This window comes from Kogia breviceps, chromosome 15, assembly GCF_026419965.1.
Source record: "Kogia breviceps isolate mKogBre1 chromosome 15, mKogBre1 haplotype 1, whole genome shotgun sequence".
Taxonomy (NCBI): Eukaryota; Metazoa; Chordata; class Mammalia; order Artiodactyla; family Physeteridae; genus Kogia; species Kogia breviceps.
Genome location: NC_081324.1, coordinates 84,389,614 through 84,406,931, shown reverse-complemented (window position 1 = coordinate 84,406,931; position 17,318 = coordinate 84,389,614). Strand labels below are relative to the sequence as shown.

Here is a 17,318-nt window from a genome sequence, read left to right as displayed (position 1 = left end):
ATCGCTGGCAGCCAGCGCTCGTCTTGCTAAGGAAAAACAGGTCTCTCGAAACTGCCACCTAGGTTCCCGGCTCCGGTGAAACCATCCCTGTCTCCCCTGTCTGGCCTTCAGGGAGAAGACGGATGACACCTCTGGAGAGGACAACGATGAGAAGGAGGCAGTGGCCTCCAAAGGCCGCAAAACCGCCAACAGCCAGGGAAGACGCAAAGGCCGCATCACCCGCTCGATGGCCAATGAGGCCAACAGCGAGGAGGCCATCACCCCGCAGCAGAGTGCCGAGCTGGGTGAGTCTCGGGCTGGGGAAGGGGGGCCGCAAGCACGGCAGGCTCACAATCCCAGCATTAGCTGCACACCCGCTGTGTGACCTGGGGCGAGTGCCTTAACCTCTCTGTGCCTCAGTGGCCTCCTCATCGGCACTGCGGTTGCCCGTAATGCCTGTGACCGCGGGGTGAGCGTTCTAGTGACTTTGTGTGTAGGAAGGGCCTAGAACGGTGCCTGGGGCATGGGAAAGGCTCACTGGCTCTCAGCCGTGATTATTCCAGAGCTGGAGAGTTCACATAAAATTCCAGATCACCAGTCTGGTTTTGTCTTTCACGCAAAAGATCTGTCCTTGGGACTTCCCTGGTGGTCCAGTGGTTAGGACTCTGCTTTTTCAGTGCCAGGGGCCTGGGTTCGATCCCTGGTCGGGGAACTAAGATCCCACAAGCCTCCGAAAAAGCACCCCTTTTTGCGGGATCTTAGTTCCCCGACCGGGGATCGAACCCAGGCCCCCTGCAGTGGAAGTGTGGAGTCCTAACCACTGGACCGCCAGGCAAGGCCCTGTACCTTCGTTTCGGTGGGCCTCAGCTCTGAGCCTCACGCCCTACCCCGAGAGGGGGGAAGGCAAAAGAGAGCAGAATTGAGCAGCAGTTCCCAAGTCCGGCCACAGGGGGGCAGCCGGTGTGTGCTTGAGGTCTGTCTGTAGCGTTTTGGCCGTTTGGGGCCTGGCCCGCCGGGGCGTGTGCGGGAACCCCGACCCGTGGCCTGAGCGTTCAGGCCAAGGCCCCAGCCACCTGGGTATCTTCCCAGGGTGGGAGTTGGTGGAGGTGATGTTTCCCGTCTCACAGGCGCCCCCCTCGCCCACACCCAGGGTTTGTGCCAGGAACCTCTTCCTTCTCCCCGTGGGAGGTCACTGGTGCCCATTTCATAGATGGGCTGTTTGAACCTTAGAGAAGCGGTGTTGCCTCTGTAAAGTCCGAGTCAGGTGCGGTTCAGACCCAGCCCGCTGGCCACAGACGCCGCGCAGCTCCTGTGGGCTGGCGCCGGAGTGCCTGGACACCCAGGCAGGAGGGTTCCCTTCAGGGGTGCCCTGGCGCACCTGACGTCTGGGGAAGCTCTTCTGGACCCCAGGCTGATGCTGGGGCCGGGTGGCGGAGTGGAAAACACAACCCCAGGCCCTCTGATGAGCACCTCCCACCTACCAGGCTCCACTTGCACGGTCTGCCTCTGCGGGTCCCGTGGGAGGAAAAGGGAAAGCTGCCCGTGGTGGCAGGGAGCCGGGAAGCTGCCCGAATTCTCCTGTGACGGTCAGCGGCCTTTACCAAGTGCATACTGTGTGCCTAGCGCGGTTCCAGGCACTGAGTCCGTGAAGCTGACGTCCCTCACGCTCGCCCCCCTCGCGACATCTTAAGCGACTTTCAGGGAAGAGCGAGGGCTCACGTGTAGGGGAACTCGGAGGAGAGGCTCAGGAACAGCCACCGCAGACACTCGGCTATAACCCCCCCCCGACTGCAGGGCAGCTGCGTTCCTCCTCAGCGACATGAGCAGCCTCACGCTTGTACCGCACGGGTCAGGGGAGAATGTAATCCTCACCCCGTAGAGCAGGGGACAGGTGGCCATGGCTGGAACCAGTTTTGATTGTCCCAGTTGGAGTGGGGGATCCTGGCAGCTAGTGGGTAGAGGCCAGGGACGCTGCTCAACAGCCCGCAGTGCCCAGGGCAGCCCCCGTGACAGAGCATCATCCGGCCCCAGTGGGTCCGCGCCCAGAGGAGGTCCCTGCCTATCTGAAGCTCACGTCCCCCCCTCATCTCCCCCTGCCTTCACGTGGTCACCACGCTCCCAGCCGAGTACATACAGAGGCAGCTCAGGTCCGGGCCCGGGACCGCCTCAGTGCCCGCCTCTGTAAAACAGGTGCCCGCACACCCTCCACCCCGCAGGCGCCCCGAGTAGCCAGAGGCAGAGAAAGAGCCCCGCTCCAGGCTGCCGCCAAGGCGCTGTGTCTTCCTTTTCAGCTTCCATGGAGATGAACGAGAGTTCTCGCTGGACCGAAGAAGAGATGGAAACAGCCAAGAAAGGTGAGGGGTTTCTGGCTGCTCTAATCGCCCTCGATGGGCGTCCGGGTCCTGCAGCTCGTGTGGTGGGGAGGAGGTTGACCTGTGCCCTTAAACGGGGCTGTGGTGTGGTCTGCAGGGGGCACGCTCCGCTTCTGGGTGTTCTCCGATTGGCCACGTCTCCTCGGAGCCTCAGTTTTGTCCTCCGGAAAAATGGGTCTGTGTGGCCATGTTGTCGGTGTATGGCTTCCGTGGCCGCTGGGGCCAGCACGTCGTGGCCCTGCAGACAGAGTGCAGGCAGGGCACCTGGGTGCCTCGGGAGGCGCAGAGCCTGCTGGCGGCCACCGCGGCGGTGTCACGGGGGCAAGCTGTCCCCCTTCGCTGCGCCGTCTCCCTGCGCCGTGGTGCTGACCCCACGTTCTCTGTAGAAGCCACCAGCGCGTTCATTGTTCATTGCAGCCAGGATGGCTGGGCCCTTGACTTCCTGGCTCAGTGACCAATCTCTGGGCCTCAGTTTCCCCATCTGTGAAAAGAGAGGGGCATCCGGATTGGCCAAGAGAAGCCAGAGGTAACAGGCACCGAGGGTCCCAAGGATGGCCCGGCCCTGTCGGGGCTACGTCGGCGTCGATCTCCCGGCCCCCATCTCTGGGAGATGCTCCAGCTCCCCTCCCTCTCCTGTGCCCGGTGCGGGGGCCGTCAGACTAGCTCAGCGCCGGCAGGAAGGCCAGGGCTGGGGTGGCATCTGAGCCCCATTTTGCCTGCCTGCTCTCATTCATCTCGAGCCCGTCCCTGAGAGGTGAGTCTTGTTTCCGGCCGCTTTGTGGACCAGGGAGTGAGGAGTAGAGGCCGAGCAAGGCCCGGTGCTGGGGCTGGTGACCTGGGCCTCCCAGCTCTCGTCCCCAAGTTTCCGCTGAGGCCCCACTGCTGACGTGCAGTCTTTGTGCCCGGAGCTCCAGGTCGTGACTCAGGGAGGGAGCAAATGGCCTTTCTAACGAAGGACCCAGGTGCACAGGGACAGTGGTGTGCGAGGACAGCTGGGCCTGGAGGCTGAGACCTTGGACCACGGGCTGCCTGCCCTGCCCACCCCCTCCCCCTCCCCCGGGCCGGGAAAGGGTGCCTAGGGGCCTGGTGTTTCAAAAACTGACCAGGAGCAGCCCCAGAGCTGATCAGACCCCCTACCTGGGACCGGGCCCCTCCCCTCAGGGCCCGCGTCCGGGCGTGCTGTCCCTCGGAGGCTCCAGACCTCCCTCCTCCAAGCTCCCAGCCCTCTGGTGAGGCCGGCCTGGAGGAAGGGCCGGGCCGGACCCTCAGCATCATTCAGAAGAGGACGAGCTGCCCTGCTTCCTGTCGCAGGTGAGGTCCTATTTTCAGCGTCTCAGGGGAGTGCTAACGGGGGCATCGTCTCTACTGCCAGGGGTCAGTGGGTGCTGTCAGCCCCCCAAGGGGGCCACGCCGTCCTTTTCTGCTGTCTTCTGTGCCTACTTTGTGGGTTTGGGGATGGATTCACCATGGGGTGCAAAAGAGGCTTTATTTGAAAATGTTTGATTTTTTTTTTCCCCCTTTAATTTTGGTGAAATACATATAACGTAAAAGTCTACCATTTTAATTATTTTAAAGTGTGCAATTCAGTGGCATTAGTACATTCACAGAGTTGGGCAGCCATCACCACTCTCTAGCCCCAGAACTTTCTATCACCCCAAACGGAGACCCCGTACCCATTAGCAGTCGTGCCCCATTTTCCCCAAGCCCTGCCAACCTCTGGTGCCCTCTAGCCTGCTTTCCGTCTCTATGGATTTGCCCGTTTAGGACTTCGGCGTGAATTGAATCATGTAACACACGCCCCTTTGCGTCCGGCCTCTCTCAGCATCATGCGGTTGAGGTCCGTCCGTGTCGTAGCCTGTGTCGGCACCTCATTCCTTTTTATGGCTGAGTTGTGTCCCTCCGTGAGGACAGAGGAGTTCTATTGATCCGGTCATCCGTTGCTTGATGGCCACGTGGGTTGTTTCCACCTCTTGGCTATTGTGAATAATGCTGTTGTGAACGTTTGTGTAGAATTGCACGGTTTTTTTTGACCACACGTGAGAGCCTGGGATCTCAGCCACCGGCGGTGATGTTGCCCCGGGGACCCACCCACCAGGGCGGTGAGGGGCTCCACGAGCACGTCCCAGGGCTGCCAGCCTGTGCTGTGTCTTCTGTCGTCACGACAGCCCCATCCCCAGCTCCCTCCCAGTTGCCCGGGAACCGGCTGAGTCAGAGGCTGCCCTCTCTCTCCCTTTGGGAGGTGGCTGGGGATGACTCACCGGCTGAGACGGGAGTGCGCCCCGCTGTCTCAAGGTTGAACCCTCAGTGGCGGCAGCGAGCTCATCCTGGGTCCCGCCCGCGGAGACGGCAGCGCGCGAGTCCCCCCAGGGACCGTGCACGCCGAGGCCCTGCTCAGTGACATTTGTGATAATGTGCTGAGCGCCAGTGTGCTTGTCCGCCGTGAATTATAGCAATCTGGACAATTACCGCGCAGGGTGGCTGCTAATGGCTGTATGTTCCGGGCGGCGGGAGGGGGTCGGGGACGGGAGGCAGGTGCTGGCAGCCCCCAGGACTCCTTCTCCACAGTGGGCGGGGGTGGAGGGACTAGGAATGTTCCAGTGCCCCCGGCCCTCAGAAACCCAGGAAGGTACCCAAAACCCAGCTGTGCCCGAGACAGATGGTACCCACCCATCCTCCTACCCATTTACGTCGACCCAATGCCTCACCCTGTGCAGGGCAGGGGTACCCAGAGATGAGCCAGCCCTGGTCCCTCCCTCGGGGAGCCCAGGAAGCGAGCAGCCGGGTGTCCCCAGGGCCTTGGGGCCACTGAGCCTGCCCCAGGCATCCCCGGAGACTTCCAGGAGCCAGGCCTAGAAGGATGAGCTGCGGAGGGTCCCCCGTCCCCAGGGAGAAACTGGACCTCGCCCTCTGGACCTTTTAGCTCTGTGACCTCAGGCAAGCTAGTCAACCTCTCTGTGCCTCAGTTTCCTCACCTGTACGATGGGAATTAGAGTATCACCCACTGTATGAGTTTCGTGGGGCTGCCGTGACAAAAGTACAAACTTAGTGGCTCGAAAACAACGGAAATGTGTTCTCTCCCGGTCCTGGAGCCCGTGAGTCCGAAATCTAGGTGTCAGCAGGGCTGGGTTCCCTCGGAGGGCTCCAGGGGAGGTCCTGCCTCTCCTCCTCCAGCCTCTGCTGTTGCTGGCGATCCCCGGCACTCCTTGGCCTCTAGACATTCCAATCCCTGCCCGCATCGTACATGGCTATCTTCCCTCTGTGTGTCTCTTGTCCAAATTTTCCTCTTCTTATAAGGACCCACCCTAATCCAGCATGACCTCATCTTAACTCGATCACATCTATAGAGGCTTTTTCTCCACATAAGGTCACATTCACAGGTTACAGGTGGGTGGACACGAAATTTGGCGGCGGGTGGGGAGCCCTGTTTAATCCAGGTCGACCACCTTTGTGGGGTTTGGGTGACAGAAAACAGAAGCACGCACGGGGGTGGTGACTTAGACACGCTGAGTTCCCTGGCGCTGTTTGTAATGATAACCAGCTCCTCAGCCCTGTGACCCTGGGCCTGGCCCATCCCCGTCTTGGCCTCATTTTCCCTCGTCCTCCAAAATGAGGCTGGGATGCCATCACCGAGGGGCGTTACAAGAGCGGCGCGAGCCATATTCGTGCGGTCCTCGGCACACAGTGCGTGCTCAGAAGTGCCAGGCCTGCAGTTCAGCACGCAGACTCTGGCGCCTTTCTTCCTGGGTTTGAGTCCCAGCTCTGTCCCTTGTGGGCGTGTGGCGCTGAGCAGTGCCTGCGCTTCCCGGGGCCGTAGGGAAGGGGGTTGGAGGTGAGTGGCCTGCCGAGCAAGTGTAGAATGACATTTGGAGGCGATTTCACAGCGCTGGGGAAGGGCCCTTGCGCTGACACCCAAAGCACGGAATAACATTAAGTAACACTATCGAGTACTTGTCGGTACGCCTGGGCACCTGGTACAGCTAAAGGCGTTATGTGTATCAAGTCACCTCATCCCCACTAACCTTATGAGGCAGATGCTGTTACTCGTTTCTTTATCCAGATGACGAAATGGAGACCGAGAGAGGTTAAGTGAGCTGCCCAAGGTCACACAGCTGTTAACTGGCGGAGCTGGGATTTGAACTCACGCACTCTAGTTACAGAATGGGAATGGGGCTGATGTGAGGTTTGGATGAGTGAGTCCATGGGCCTGGCTACTATTAATCAGATAACGAGAGAGGGAAGGGCCTCCCAGCAAAGGAATAGCATGTGCAAAGGCCCTGTGGCAAGGGCAGCGTGGTCAAGTAAGAAGCTATGAAAACCCAGAGAACGAGGGGAAGAGAGGCAAGGAATGGAGAGGCTGTCTGGAGGGCCACCCCTCACCCCCCGGCCTTACCAGCTGTGGGATAGAGTTTGGCTGTTACTCTAAGAGCATGGGGAAGACCATTGCCTGGGGGGGAGTGGGACAGGGGACAGGATGGCTGCAGGGTTCCACGTTGGCGGGTGGGCACCTGCTCCTTCCTTTGTGCTAGGAGTCAGGGCTGCCTGGCCTGGGGCTCATACCAAGTGAGGACTGAGCGTGCGCAGGGCAGCCTCAGGGAGCTGGCTGCCTGCCCTCGGGCCCAGCGCCATCCTGGGCAGGCACTAGGCTGGGATGTGAGGCCCTAGTTCCCCTGGGAAAGGTCAGCCTGGCCTGGCTTGCAGTCTCGGCCCAGCTGTGTGTGAGGCCCAGGGCTCTGCTGGCACCTCCACCTGGTCTCCAGCCCCCTTCTCCGGTGGACAGGGCGCCAGCTGTGGAGGGGGCAGGGAAGCCCCCAGGCACACCATTCCCGACCAGAAATAGGCGCTGGCCCAGCTCCTGGCCGCCAGCCCCTCCCTGGCCTCGAGTGGCCTGCCTGGGGAGGAGGGAGAGGGCGAGGTGTGCGGCCCCAGAGGAGGGCGCTGCAGGGACCAGGATCTGGTGGCCCCAGGCAAGGCCTGTCAGGCCGGATGGAGCCCAGGTGGACCCCGAACTCTCCCCCAGTAACTCCAGGCTGTCTCTGCCTGCAGGACTCGCCCCCTTCCATGGGGACCGAGGGAGACACCACTAATTCCTTTGCACCCCCAAAATGCTTGCTGTGCACCCTGGCTGGTTTAATTCGTCTTTACAGATGAAGAGTCTGAGGCTTGGGGAGGGGAGGTGTGAGTGCCTAGCCCTGGAACTTGGAAATGTGGGGCCTGCCATCCACGTGTCTGTCATCAAAGCCTCGTGCCGTCCTCACTGCAGGGACCAAGGGAGAGCGATGGCCTCTGTGCTTGGACAGGCGTGCACCTGCCCACCGGCGCTCACGCCAGGCAGCGTGGCGCTGTGGTTAGCGCACAGGGCTGGCGGCTGGTGCCCCATGGGTGCTGGGTCACTTCTGAGTACGGGCATCAGGGAGGGCCCAGCAGGAGACGGGGCCAGCGCCTGGAGGGGGGACTGAGGACAGTTGAGGTACAGGAGCGGGGCGGCCTTAGAGGTTGTCAAAAGGGACCCTGCAGCATCCCAGGGCTGGCATCGGTGGGGAGCTGTCGCCACCTCAGGCTGGAGAGAGGCTGCTGAGCTTTATCTTGGGCGTGCTCTCCCCCGACCTGGATGTTCTGACGTGTGGGAAACAGGCCACTGTGATGGTTCCGAAGGAGGAGAGAGTCGGGGTCTCTGCATGAACTCGGGGGACAGCCAGATACCAGGGCAAGCTCCAGGCCACTGTCTTGTTCCTTGTCAGCACCCTGGAAGGTAAAGTCAAGCATCTCCCAGCCCACCTGCACTCCCAGGAGCAAAATCCACACACGGGCGTCCAAGTGGGTGCTCCCTCAGGGAAAGAGACCCCTGGCAGGTTACACAGCAATGATGATGTCTGTTACCGCGTGGTGGCTGCTGGCTGGTTCCAGCATTTTGCGCGAACGATATTACGTAATCCTCCCAAGGGACCCTCAAGGCGCGTTCTCCATATTTGCGAACACACGTGTGTGTGCACACACACACATGCACACACACACACATGTGCCTTCTGCTTCGCAGATGGGAAAACTGAGGCCCAAGGGGGCAGTGAGCTGGGGCTTGCCCAGCAAATAACATAGAGCTGCTTGGCCCTGGGAGCAAACCACTTGGCTGTGCTCTGGGAAAACTTGACATTGAACACATAACATGGCATTTGTCCCAGAGCGGTAGGGTGTCGGGTCGCACACAGGTGATTTTTTTTGTTTTCATCTTAATAGGTGATCATGTATTGGGAGATCATTGGCTTTGATCATGTATTGGGAGATCACGTCGTCCCTGTGATTTGCAGATGTAATAGCTGAAGCTGAGGCTAATGTAGGCACCGAGACTTATTTTGAAAAGAGTAGACGGAAAGAAAAGTTAACTTGGACTTACTTGGAAGGTAAGTCCAAGTTCAGGTGTGAAGTTGTCCGGCCGAATCCCCTTGGGGACTGGTGGGAGCGTCAGAGGTTCAGATACACAGTAGGCTCCCAGCAAGGTCGCCAACCAAGGGCTGGGTCCAAGTCAAACCCACCCAGGGCTTGGAGTTTCCAAAATAAGGAAGTGCCATGACTCAGGACTAAGTCTGCTGGATTTTTGCCCCCTCCTTTGATAGTGTTTTAGGCAGAAAATCTTGTTTTGCAAACTGGAGTTTCTCTTGGAAAGTGGCATTTGGCGGGAGGGGTGTGGATCTGTCCCTCTTGGAGGCGGCCTGTGCTTCTTCATGAAGGGAACAGAAAACTTCAGAACTGCACAGGGCTGGCTGGGGTAATGGGAAGCGAGTGTTTCCTGGGGCGGGGGGGTGGGGGGTGGCGGACGCTAGTTTCAGAGGGAGCAGCTGTGACATTCCCAGGATGCAGATGCATGACTGTGTGGTGACTGCAGGTGCTAGAAAGACTCCTCCTCCCCCCAGGTTATCAGAACTCGCCCGTGGCGGGGTGGAGGTTGGCTATTGGTGCAGGTCCGAAGACCCCAGAGGCGGGAGCTGCCTACAGCAGGGACCCTGAGCGGGTAGCAGCGTGCGGAGGGACATAACAGGGACGAGGCCTTTCTGGCGGCCAGTGTTCGTGAGCTGAGGAGGGTGAGTCACTGCTCCCGTGAGAACAGTTCGTCCCAGGCCCCCAGACAGTATATGGGAAGCTCCCCACCGAGGGTAGCCAGGACAGCCAGAGTGGCCTGGCCTAGCCGCCACGACGCAGAGAAGCCCCTCTCGCTGGCACCTCTGCGGCCACCCCCTGCTCCTTCCCCTCATTCTGCGCTCCAAGTCTGTGACTCAGACCAGACCTCCTGGCTTAACTTCCTGTCTTGGTCAATTTCACTTCCTAGTTCCCGCCTCTTGACACTTCAGAACGAAACTCCTTCCTTAGGAATTAGAAGTGAGGTCAGGGAATCCAGACCACAGGAGATGCTGGCAGAATCTGCCGTCTGGAGCACCAGCACAGAGTGTGTGTGGACGTGCCCCTGGCGTGAGAGGCGGGCACTCCCTGACGTCTCTTCTGGGGACGGTCCAAGACCCCTCCCCGGGGCCTAAACCGCTCAGCTCCCTCCTCTCTTTGGAGCTCCTAATTGGGAGCCTCAGAGAGGCAGCAGAGGTGCCTGGGGGGATGCCCGGAGGGCTCCCAAACCCAGATACCTGGGGTGTCTGGAGCTTTGTTCATTTGCCAGATGCCTCCTGCACGCCCAGCAGTTGTGGGTGCAGAGACACGGCTGTCCATGAGCAGTGGAGCCAAGGAGCTCATTTCAGGGAGTGATAAGTGCTCTGGAGATAACAAAACCCCAGGATGGCAGGGTGGCTGGAGGACGACTGTGGAGAGAGTGGTCAGGGAAGGCTTCTCTTGAGGAGGTATCACCTGAAGCTGAGGACTGAAGGAGGACGGAAGGAGATCTGTGAAAAAGCCATGCAGGCAGCAGGGACAGTGAGTGCAAGTGTCCTGGGGCACATCCAAGGGCTGGGCAGAAAAGGTCCCAGTGGCTGGAGCAGGGGGAGAGGTAGGAAGCAGGCTGGACGGTGGGGCAGGACTGGCTCTGCGGGGCCTCGTGCACCACGCTGAGGCCTTTGGATTTTATTCCAAGAGCTGTGGGTCATCACTGGAAGATTTGAAGCAGAGGAGTGACACGATTGGATTGGCATCCTTTAAAGCTGTCTTGGGCCTCCCTTGCAGAGAACAGATCATGGGACTCAGGCAGGATGACGTCCCGGATCCCTGATGTGGTTGGGATCCGTTGCCTGCCCTGGAGGGTGTGCCCCAGGGCCCAGGGCGAGGGCTGGGGGCAAAGCAGGGGTATCGGGGTGCTTCAGAGACCTGTGGCCTGTCGTTCCTTGGGTTTCTTGGGCAGGATGGAAAGGCTGAGGGCTGAAGGGACAAGCAGGTCAGTGACCCCAGAGTTGGAGAAATCCAGGTCGTGACCTGGATCTCGCTCCAAAGTTCAACTCGGTTAAGTGCCAGCCTCCTGGGAGCTGCCTGGGGGCGTCCATGGCAGGTGTCTGTACGGGGCGCGGGCTGACCCAGTCGTCACGGGTGTCTCAGAGAGGGGAGAAAGAGGCCGCCGTAGTCCCAGGACCCTCGGGGAGCAGAGAGCCCTCTGACGGGCTCCAAACCCTTCCCCCCATCCTCAGGGGTTGGAGGTCTCATTTGCACTTGGAAGAGTCCCCTCAAATTTTAAGCTTCCTCCTAGAATGCCAGGCTAGCCCTGCCCGCCCACTGCCGCCTTCCAGCCCATCCAGACCTCCAGAGTCCCCCACGGAGGGCCTGGCCACCACGGCAGCATCAGGCTGGGAGGGGGGCAGACCACAGGTGGAAGCAGCGCAGGGGAATGACAGCGGAAGAAGCTCTTTGCTCCCGGCTGCCGGGGTGGAGAAGCTCTGTTTTTCTGAACCCTCATCTGTTCTTACCGCTGCTGACGCCGCCACCGCCACGGATGGGGAGAGAGGGAGGGGGAAGCCAGTGCCAAGTCGGCCCGCCCCTTCCGAACCTGGGCTTCTGCCACACTCCCCCGCCCGCTCCCGCGAGCCTCCGTCTGGAGGTCACATTCAGCCCTGACGCGTCTCGCTGGGTCAGGCAGCAGGAAGGTCGGACGAGCCCTGGCGCGTAGCGAGGCTGCCGGGGCGCTGCTGCCCGAGACGCTCTGGGGTCTTTGCATTCTGCCCCGCGGGGGCGTCGGGGGTCCGGGGGCCGAGCGCCCGCGCCGGGCACAGTGGTGCCCGAGGAGCCGCTGACACTGTGCTCCCTGGTGACGCCTGGCACGGCCGACACCTTCCCGCCGCCCGCCCGCCCGCATCGGCGAAGGGCACCTCGCACAGCCGCAGCCGCGGGGGGGACGGCTCGGGGGCGGCAGCGCCGGAGGAGCGCTGGGCCACCGCGGGCGCGCGGCGCGGAGCTGCTTCCCCGCCCTCCTCGGAGCCCGCCTCCGCCCGCCGCCCTCCCACCGCCCGGCCCCTCCCTCCTCCCTCCCCCCTCCCTCGCGCCGTTGGACGAGAAGGATGTGAGGCCGAGCTGAGCCGCCCGCAGACGCCAGCCAGAAGCCTTGCGGAGCCGGCACCAGGGCCGCCCAGCCTCCCGCCTCCCAGCCCGCTGCCCCAGCTCCGATCCCTGGAGCATCCTCCAAGCCGTATGTTTCCGGGAAACTTGGCGGAGGGGGAGACGCCGATGAGAGGATGTGAGTGAGTGGCTCCGGGGAGGGGACTGGGATGGGGGGGGGGACTTTGGGCCACGGTGACAGGGACCCCAGGGGCGATAGGGGCCCCAGGGCGGCGGACGCGGCAGTTCTATACCCGTGGGATTCCCCCCCCCCTCCTACTTTCTCCTGGTGCCCCTTCCCCTGCCTCTCTGGCTGTCGGGCCGGGGCTCTCCTGGAAGGAGGTCTGTGCTTGGGGCGGATCTTGGGGGTCTTGGTTGGCGCATGCTCAGAGGTGCTCTCTCCAGGTAGAGGGGTGTCGGCGGGGGTGGGGGTGGGAGGGGGCTTTCAGCTGGGTCTGGTCCAGGTGGTCTCCGAGGCATGGCGGGCTCTAGAGCGCATCTCCCTGTGCCTGGCACCCTCGGTCTGGGGTTCCCAGGACCAGGACCGGAAGGAAGCCCATGCCCACCCACTCCCACCCCAGGGACCCTAGCCAGCAACGCTAGGACATTCACCCCAGCCCTTCACGCAGCAGTTAAAGAAACTGAGGCCCAGAGAGCAGGGGGGATGGAGGAGACCACACAGCACGTTCTGGGCAGGGCTTCTGGACAGCCCAGCCCAGCACTCCTTCGAGAGTAGCTTTCGGGAAGGGCCGGGTGACCCCTCCGCCACCAGTGGAATTAAGTAGGACCCCAACCCCCCAGCCAGCTCCAAGCGCCCACCTTATTTATATGTTGAGTCTGTAAATGTCAACCTCGCTGAGGTTTGTACCCCCCCCACACACACCTCCCGGGCCCTCATCGCCCTCCCACCCCACATACCTACCCCTCAGCAGGCCCAGATGGGAGACCCGCCCTCTCCCTCCCGGGGTTCCGGCCCGACGTGTTTGCCTGGGCTCTCTTGGCCCCGGCTGGGGAAATATAAATAAACGCGTCCCCGTCGTCCTCCGCCAGGTCCTGTGGAAGTGGCAGCTGCTGCGGGCGCAGGCGGAGAGAAAGGTCAGAGGGCTGGGTTACACTTGATCCCACGCCCCAGCCCTCCCCTCCGTGGCTGTCCTTGAGGAACCCTGAGGAGCTGCCCTGGGGCCATGTGGCCCCGTGGCCTCCACAGGGGAGCAGGTGGCCTGTCAGTCTAGCACCCCAGCCCCCGGGCCCAGAGGCGGGAGAGCAGACAACCTGGGTCCCACATCCACTCGGCCCTTTGGCCCACCCCATAAGCTCGTGAGTTCCTCTGATCCCTGGAGCCTCGGTTGCCCCCATCCTGGGGATGGGAAAAGAGCCGTGGCCTCAACAGCAAGGAGAAGAGGGAACCAAGTCTCTGCGGGGCTTTGCAAACTCCGGGTTGCTCGGCCGTGTGACCTGGTGGTTTGTTGATGCTGTTTTTGCTGCTGTTTTATTTCTGTGCGAGCCTTGTATGTAGCAAGCCGCCGGCACATGTTTGTGTGAATGGATGGATGGATGGATGGATGGATGGATGGATGGATGGATGGAAGAAAGAAAGAAAATACCGGCACACAGACTGTCCTCCCCTTACGCTCCCGCACCCCTGAAAAATATCAGTCATAGCCCTCCCTGCTTGCAGCTTGATTTGATTCAGGGAAAACAGCCTCAAACTTCCTTATGGGAAATCTTTTGCTAGTCCTTAAGAGTCTGGCTCTGGGGCTCAGAGGCTGCTGTGTTCCCGGCCCCGTGACTCAGGCTTCACGCCTGCTGCCCTCTGGGGGCCCAGTCCTGCCCCGCGGTCCCCGGAGGCCGGAGCCTCCCATCTGCCTCTCCTGCAGCCGTCAGGAAGGGGACAGGCCCTACCTGCTCGGGCTGACCTGACCACACAAGACGCGCTGCCTGGAGACGCAAAGGCACGGAAACGCAGAGGCGCCGGCCTGTGCGAGGCGTGTGCTGGGATTACTGCGGGCCGACGGGCTGAGGCTCGGGGCTGGCTTCCAGGGGGGCTGGGGGACGACGTTTCTGCAGAGCCTGGTGTCTATGGCATTGAGAACGGAATAGGGCTTTTGGAGGTGCAGCTCTGGCCTGAGCTTGTGGAGATGGAGGGAACTTTCCCTGCCCTACGTGAATTTGGGATGGGGTCTACCAATTCCTGGGCGTTTCTCCCCACATCAGGAGTCTGTGAGGCTGTGTGAGAAGCTCATGGAGGTGGGGGGGTTGTGATTTGGGGAGGCAAGTCCACTCCCGGACCCTGAACCATGCCGGGTGGGCCCCGAGTCCAGGGTGGGCCTTTCGGCGTCCACGGGGAGCTCTGGGCTCTGGGTGCGCTCCGGTTAACCTGGGCGCGGAGGATCCTGGGCCAGCTCACCCCAAGCCGGACTCCACCCTCCCACCCCTGCTCACACGTTCCTTCCTTTTCTCTGGCCTGGTGCGGCCGGAAAACAGCCCGTCTCCCGAGGCCTCGTCTGCAGCTGCGAGCGAGTGTCAGTGCCGGGTCAAGGCAGCCAGGGGAGGAGGAGAGGTGGGGCCCCGGGTGGGGTCTGCACCCCAGACCTCAGCCCTCGGCCCCCGGAGCCCTTGACAGTGGCCTCAGCAGGGGTACACGCAGGGCTGCACCCACCTGCCCCTCCAGTTCCTAGAGCCCAGGCTGTGCCACGTGGCCCAGGGAGCCCAGGCCTCCCACACCCATCTGGTGTCCCCCACCCCAGCCATCTCTTTCCGGAAACCTTGGACCCGTGCAGTGAGCCTGAGCCCCGAGATCAGGGCTGCTTTCGCCCAGGGCTCTGTCTGCCCTCCAGGCCGTGGGTACGGGCCCCCCGCTGCCTGTCCAGCCCCCTGCCACCCCTCACCTGCCGCCTTCCCCCGCACAGGTCTCCTGGAACACGGCCGGAACTGGTCGGCCATCGCCCGGATGGTGGGCTCCAAGACGGTGTCCCAGTGTAAGAACTTCTACTTCAACTACAAGAAGAGGCAGAACCTGGATGAGATCCTGCAGCAGCACAAGCTGAAGATGGTGAGTCTGCTCTCTGCCACCCCGCCACTGCCCTGTGCACCCTAGCCAGACCTGTGGGCCAGACCTGCAGCCGGGAGCCCTGGGTGGGGAGGGCTCTGACGCCAGCTCTCTTGCCCAGGACTCAGCCCCTCGAGGTTCCCGTGCCGTGGCCCCCCGGAAATGCTGCAGGGGTGGGTCCCTGCCGTAAGCATCCCTCCTGGGTACCGCGATGCGTAGACCCACCTCTGCCTCCCACCTCCACCCCCAGCACTCCTCGGCCAGACACCTCCGAGCGCCGTCGTGCCTCTGAGGGCTCAGGGCAGGGAGGAAGGAGCTCGGGGGGTCAGGCACTGACTCCCCAGGGACTCAGGGCTGTCAACGCATTGGAATGGAGACCCAGAGGCAGAGGAACCCCAAGTCAGCATCTCCCGCACTCCATTTGAACTCACAGTCAGGGCCACCCCGGGGCGGGAATGGACGGGTCAGGGAGCTGCCTGCCCAGCCCTGTGGCCTCCAGGGGGTCGAGAAGAGGCACGGACCTTCCCTCCTCCGGGAGCACAGAAGGGGCAGGCTCGCCTCACTGAGCCTCTGGATGGTCTCCACGGAGAGGCCGCTTCCTCCGCAGCTGTTACTGGGAAGCGAGGGCCATTTGGGGGTGGCTTGTTTTCTTTTCCTTTCCTTTCCCTTTTCCTTTTCCTTCTCCTTTCCTTTCCTTTCCTTTTCCTTTCCCTTTCCCTTTCCCTTCCCTTGCCTTCCCTTCTCCTTTCCTTTCCTTTCCTTTTCCTTTTCCCTCCCTCCCTCCCTCTCTCCCTTCCTTCTTTCCTTCCTCCCTCCCTCCCCCTTTCCTTCCCTCCTTCCTTCTCTCTCTCTTTTTTCCTCTTTCTCTCTCTCTTTCTCTCTCTCCCTCCGTCCCCCTCTCTTCCCCCTTTTGGGCACACTTGTGACATGCCAAGCATTGTCACCATTGCAAATCTGGGGAAACCGAGGCTCAGCCAGGCTGACTTGGGGTTTGCACCCACAGTTACATGACCTGAGGATGCATGCTTTTAATCGGCGGGCTGCATATTTCCTTGTAGATGTGAAGGTACAAGAGGGGGGCGCACAGCTCTCCACCCTCCCCGTCCCCCCTGATCGGGCTGCTCGTGCCGGGTTTAACGTATGTGCGCCCGGTCCTGGGAGGCTGAGTTGCTCCACCGTGGAGCCCGCCTTGGTCCAGAGAGGACGAGCGGGCTGCTGAGGTCACACAGCACGGCAGGCGGACCAGGGACAGAGTCACCCTCTTTGAATGCTCCTTGAGCACTGTGCAGAATTTAAGGACATCCCTCCCCGGTTCCCCAGCCCCACCCCAAGCATTCTAGGCCGGAGGGGGCTGCTGTGCCACGGCCCTGTGGTCAGGGCTGAGGCTGACCCTCCGGTTTCCTTCAGTCGGGCCCCTGCCTGTGCCCGTTCCCCGTTGTGTCTGGGTAGGCTGTACCTCCTGCCCCTTCCCCGCCTGCTGTGCAGTTGGTTCCCGGTGTTCCTGGAGCTTCAGGCAGGGCCCCCTGAAACACAGGGAGCTCTGCTTTTTTCTAGATTTTTCAGGACTCTGGTTTTGGCAGGGTGGAAGGCTCAGTGAGGGCCGAGGCCAAGGAGCTCCTGTCCGTAACGCTTGCTAAGATCCCGTGGCACAGACAGGATCCAGCTCTGTGATGGTGGTGCTGGCGGTGGTGGTGGTTGGATGGGGGCGGGATGTCGGCCTCTCCACACCACCTCGTGATTAACTGGGCATGGGGGTGTGGTCCTGAGCATCACCCCGGAGACAGAAGGATCTTCCTGCTCCCTCCCCTCTCCCTCCGACCTGTCCTCCCTGCCTCTCCCCTCCCACCCATTCCCCGCTCAGCCCAGCCCAGCCCAGCCGGTGCCCACACACCAGCCCGCTTCACCCAGGCTGTTGGGTTTCAGGTATCTCCTCTCACAGCCTGCTAGCCCCCACCTCACTTTCCAGGTTTCCTTGGGGGCACGGCCCTCCTGCTGCGCCCCTGGGGGCCCCCAAACTTGAGAGGGTGGGTTGGGGAAACAGAGATTCCAGCCAGGTGGATGGTGCAGCTTGGGCTCCAGGGCGAAAGTGGAGTCAAGCGCCAGCTTCATGACTTTGGCACCTGTGTGACCTCGGGCAGCAGCTTTACCCCGTGAGCCTCAGTTTCCTCATCTGTAAAGCGGGAGAATGATAGCCTTTACCCCGAGAACTCAGGTGAAGAGCGAATGAGTTACCACTTGTAAAGGGCTGAGCGCCTGCCAGAGGGGGGCGCTCCATGGGGCTTAGTTGCTCTAACTACTGGTAGTAGTATCCGTATCATTATTATTTTATTTTAAAGCCACTGACCCCATTTTCTTCTCAGGGGCACTCGAGGTGCTCTCTTGAATAATGTGTGCAGAAACAGCCAGCG

At 61.5% G+C, this 17,318-nt stretch overlaps 1 protein-coding gene across 25 annotated transcripts in view; it reads left to right on the top strand.

Moving 5' to 3' along the window:
- The window catches only part of NCOR2 (nuclear receptor corepressor 2), a 224,278-nt gene that overhangs the window by 152,768 nt on the left and 54,192 nt on the right, over positions 1-17,318 (top strand). For all 25 annotated transcript variants that reach the window (XM_067015111.1, XM_067015116.1, XM_067015113.1 and 22 more), the window contains 3 exons: positions 112-284; positions 2,271-2,333; positions 14,771-14,913. In XM_067015111.1, coding sequence (XP_066871212.1) covers positions 112-284; positions 2,271-2,333; positions 14,771-14,913 — 379 coding nt within the window. The remainder of the gene's footprint in view (positions 1-111; positions 285-2,270; positions 2,334-14,770; positions 14,914-17,318) is intronic.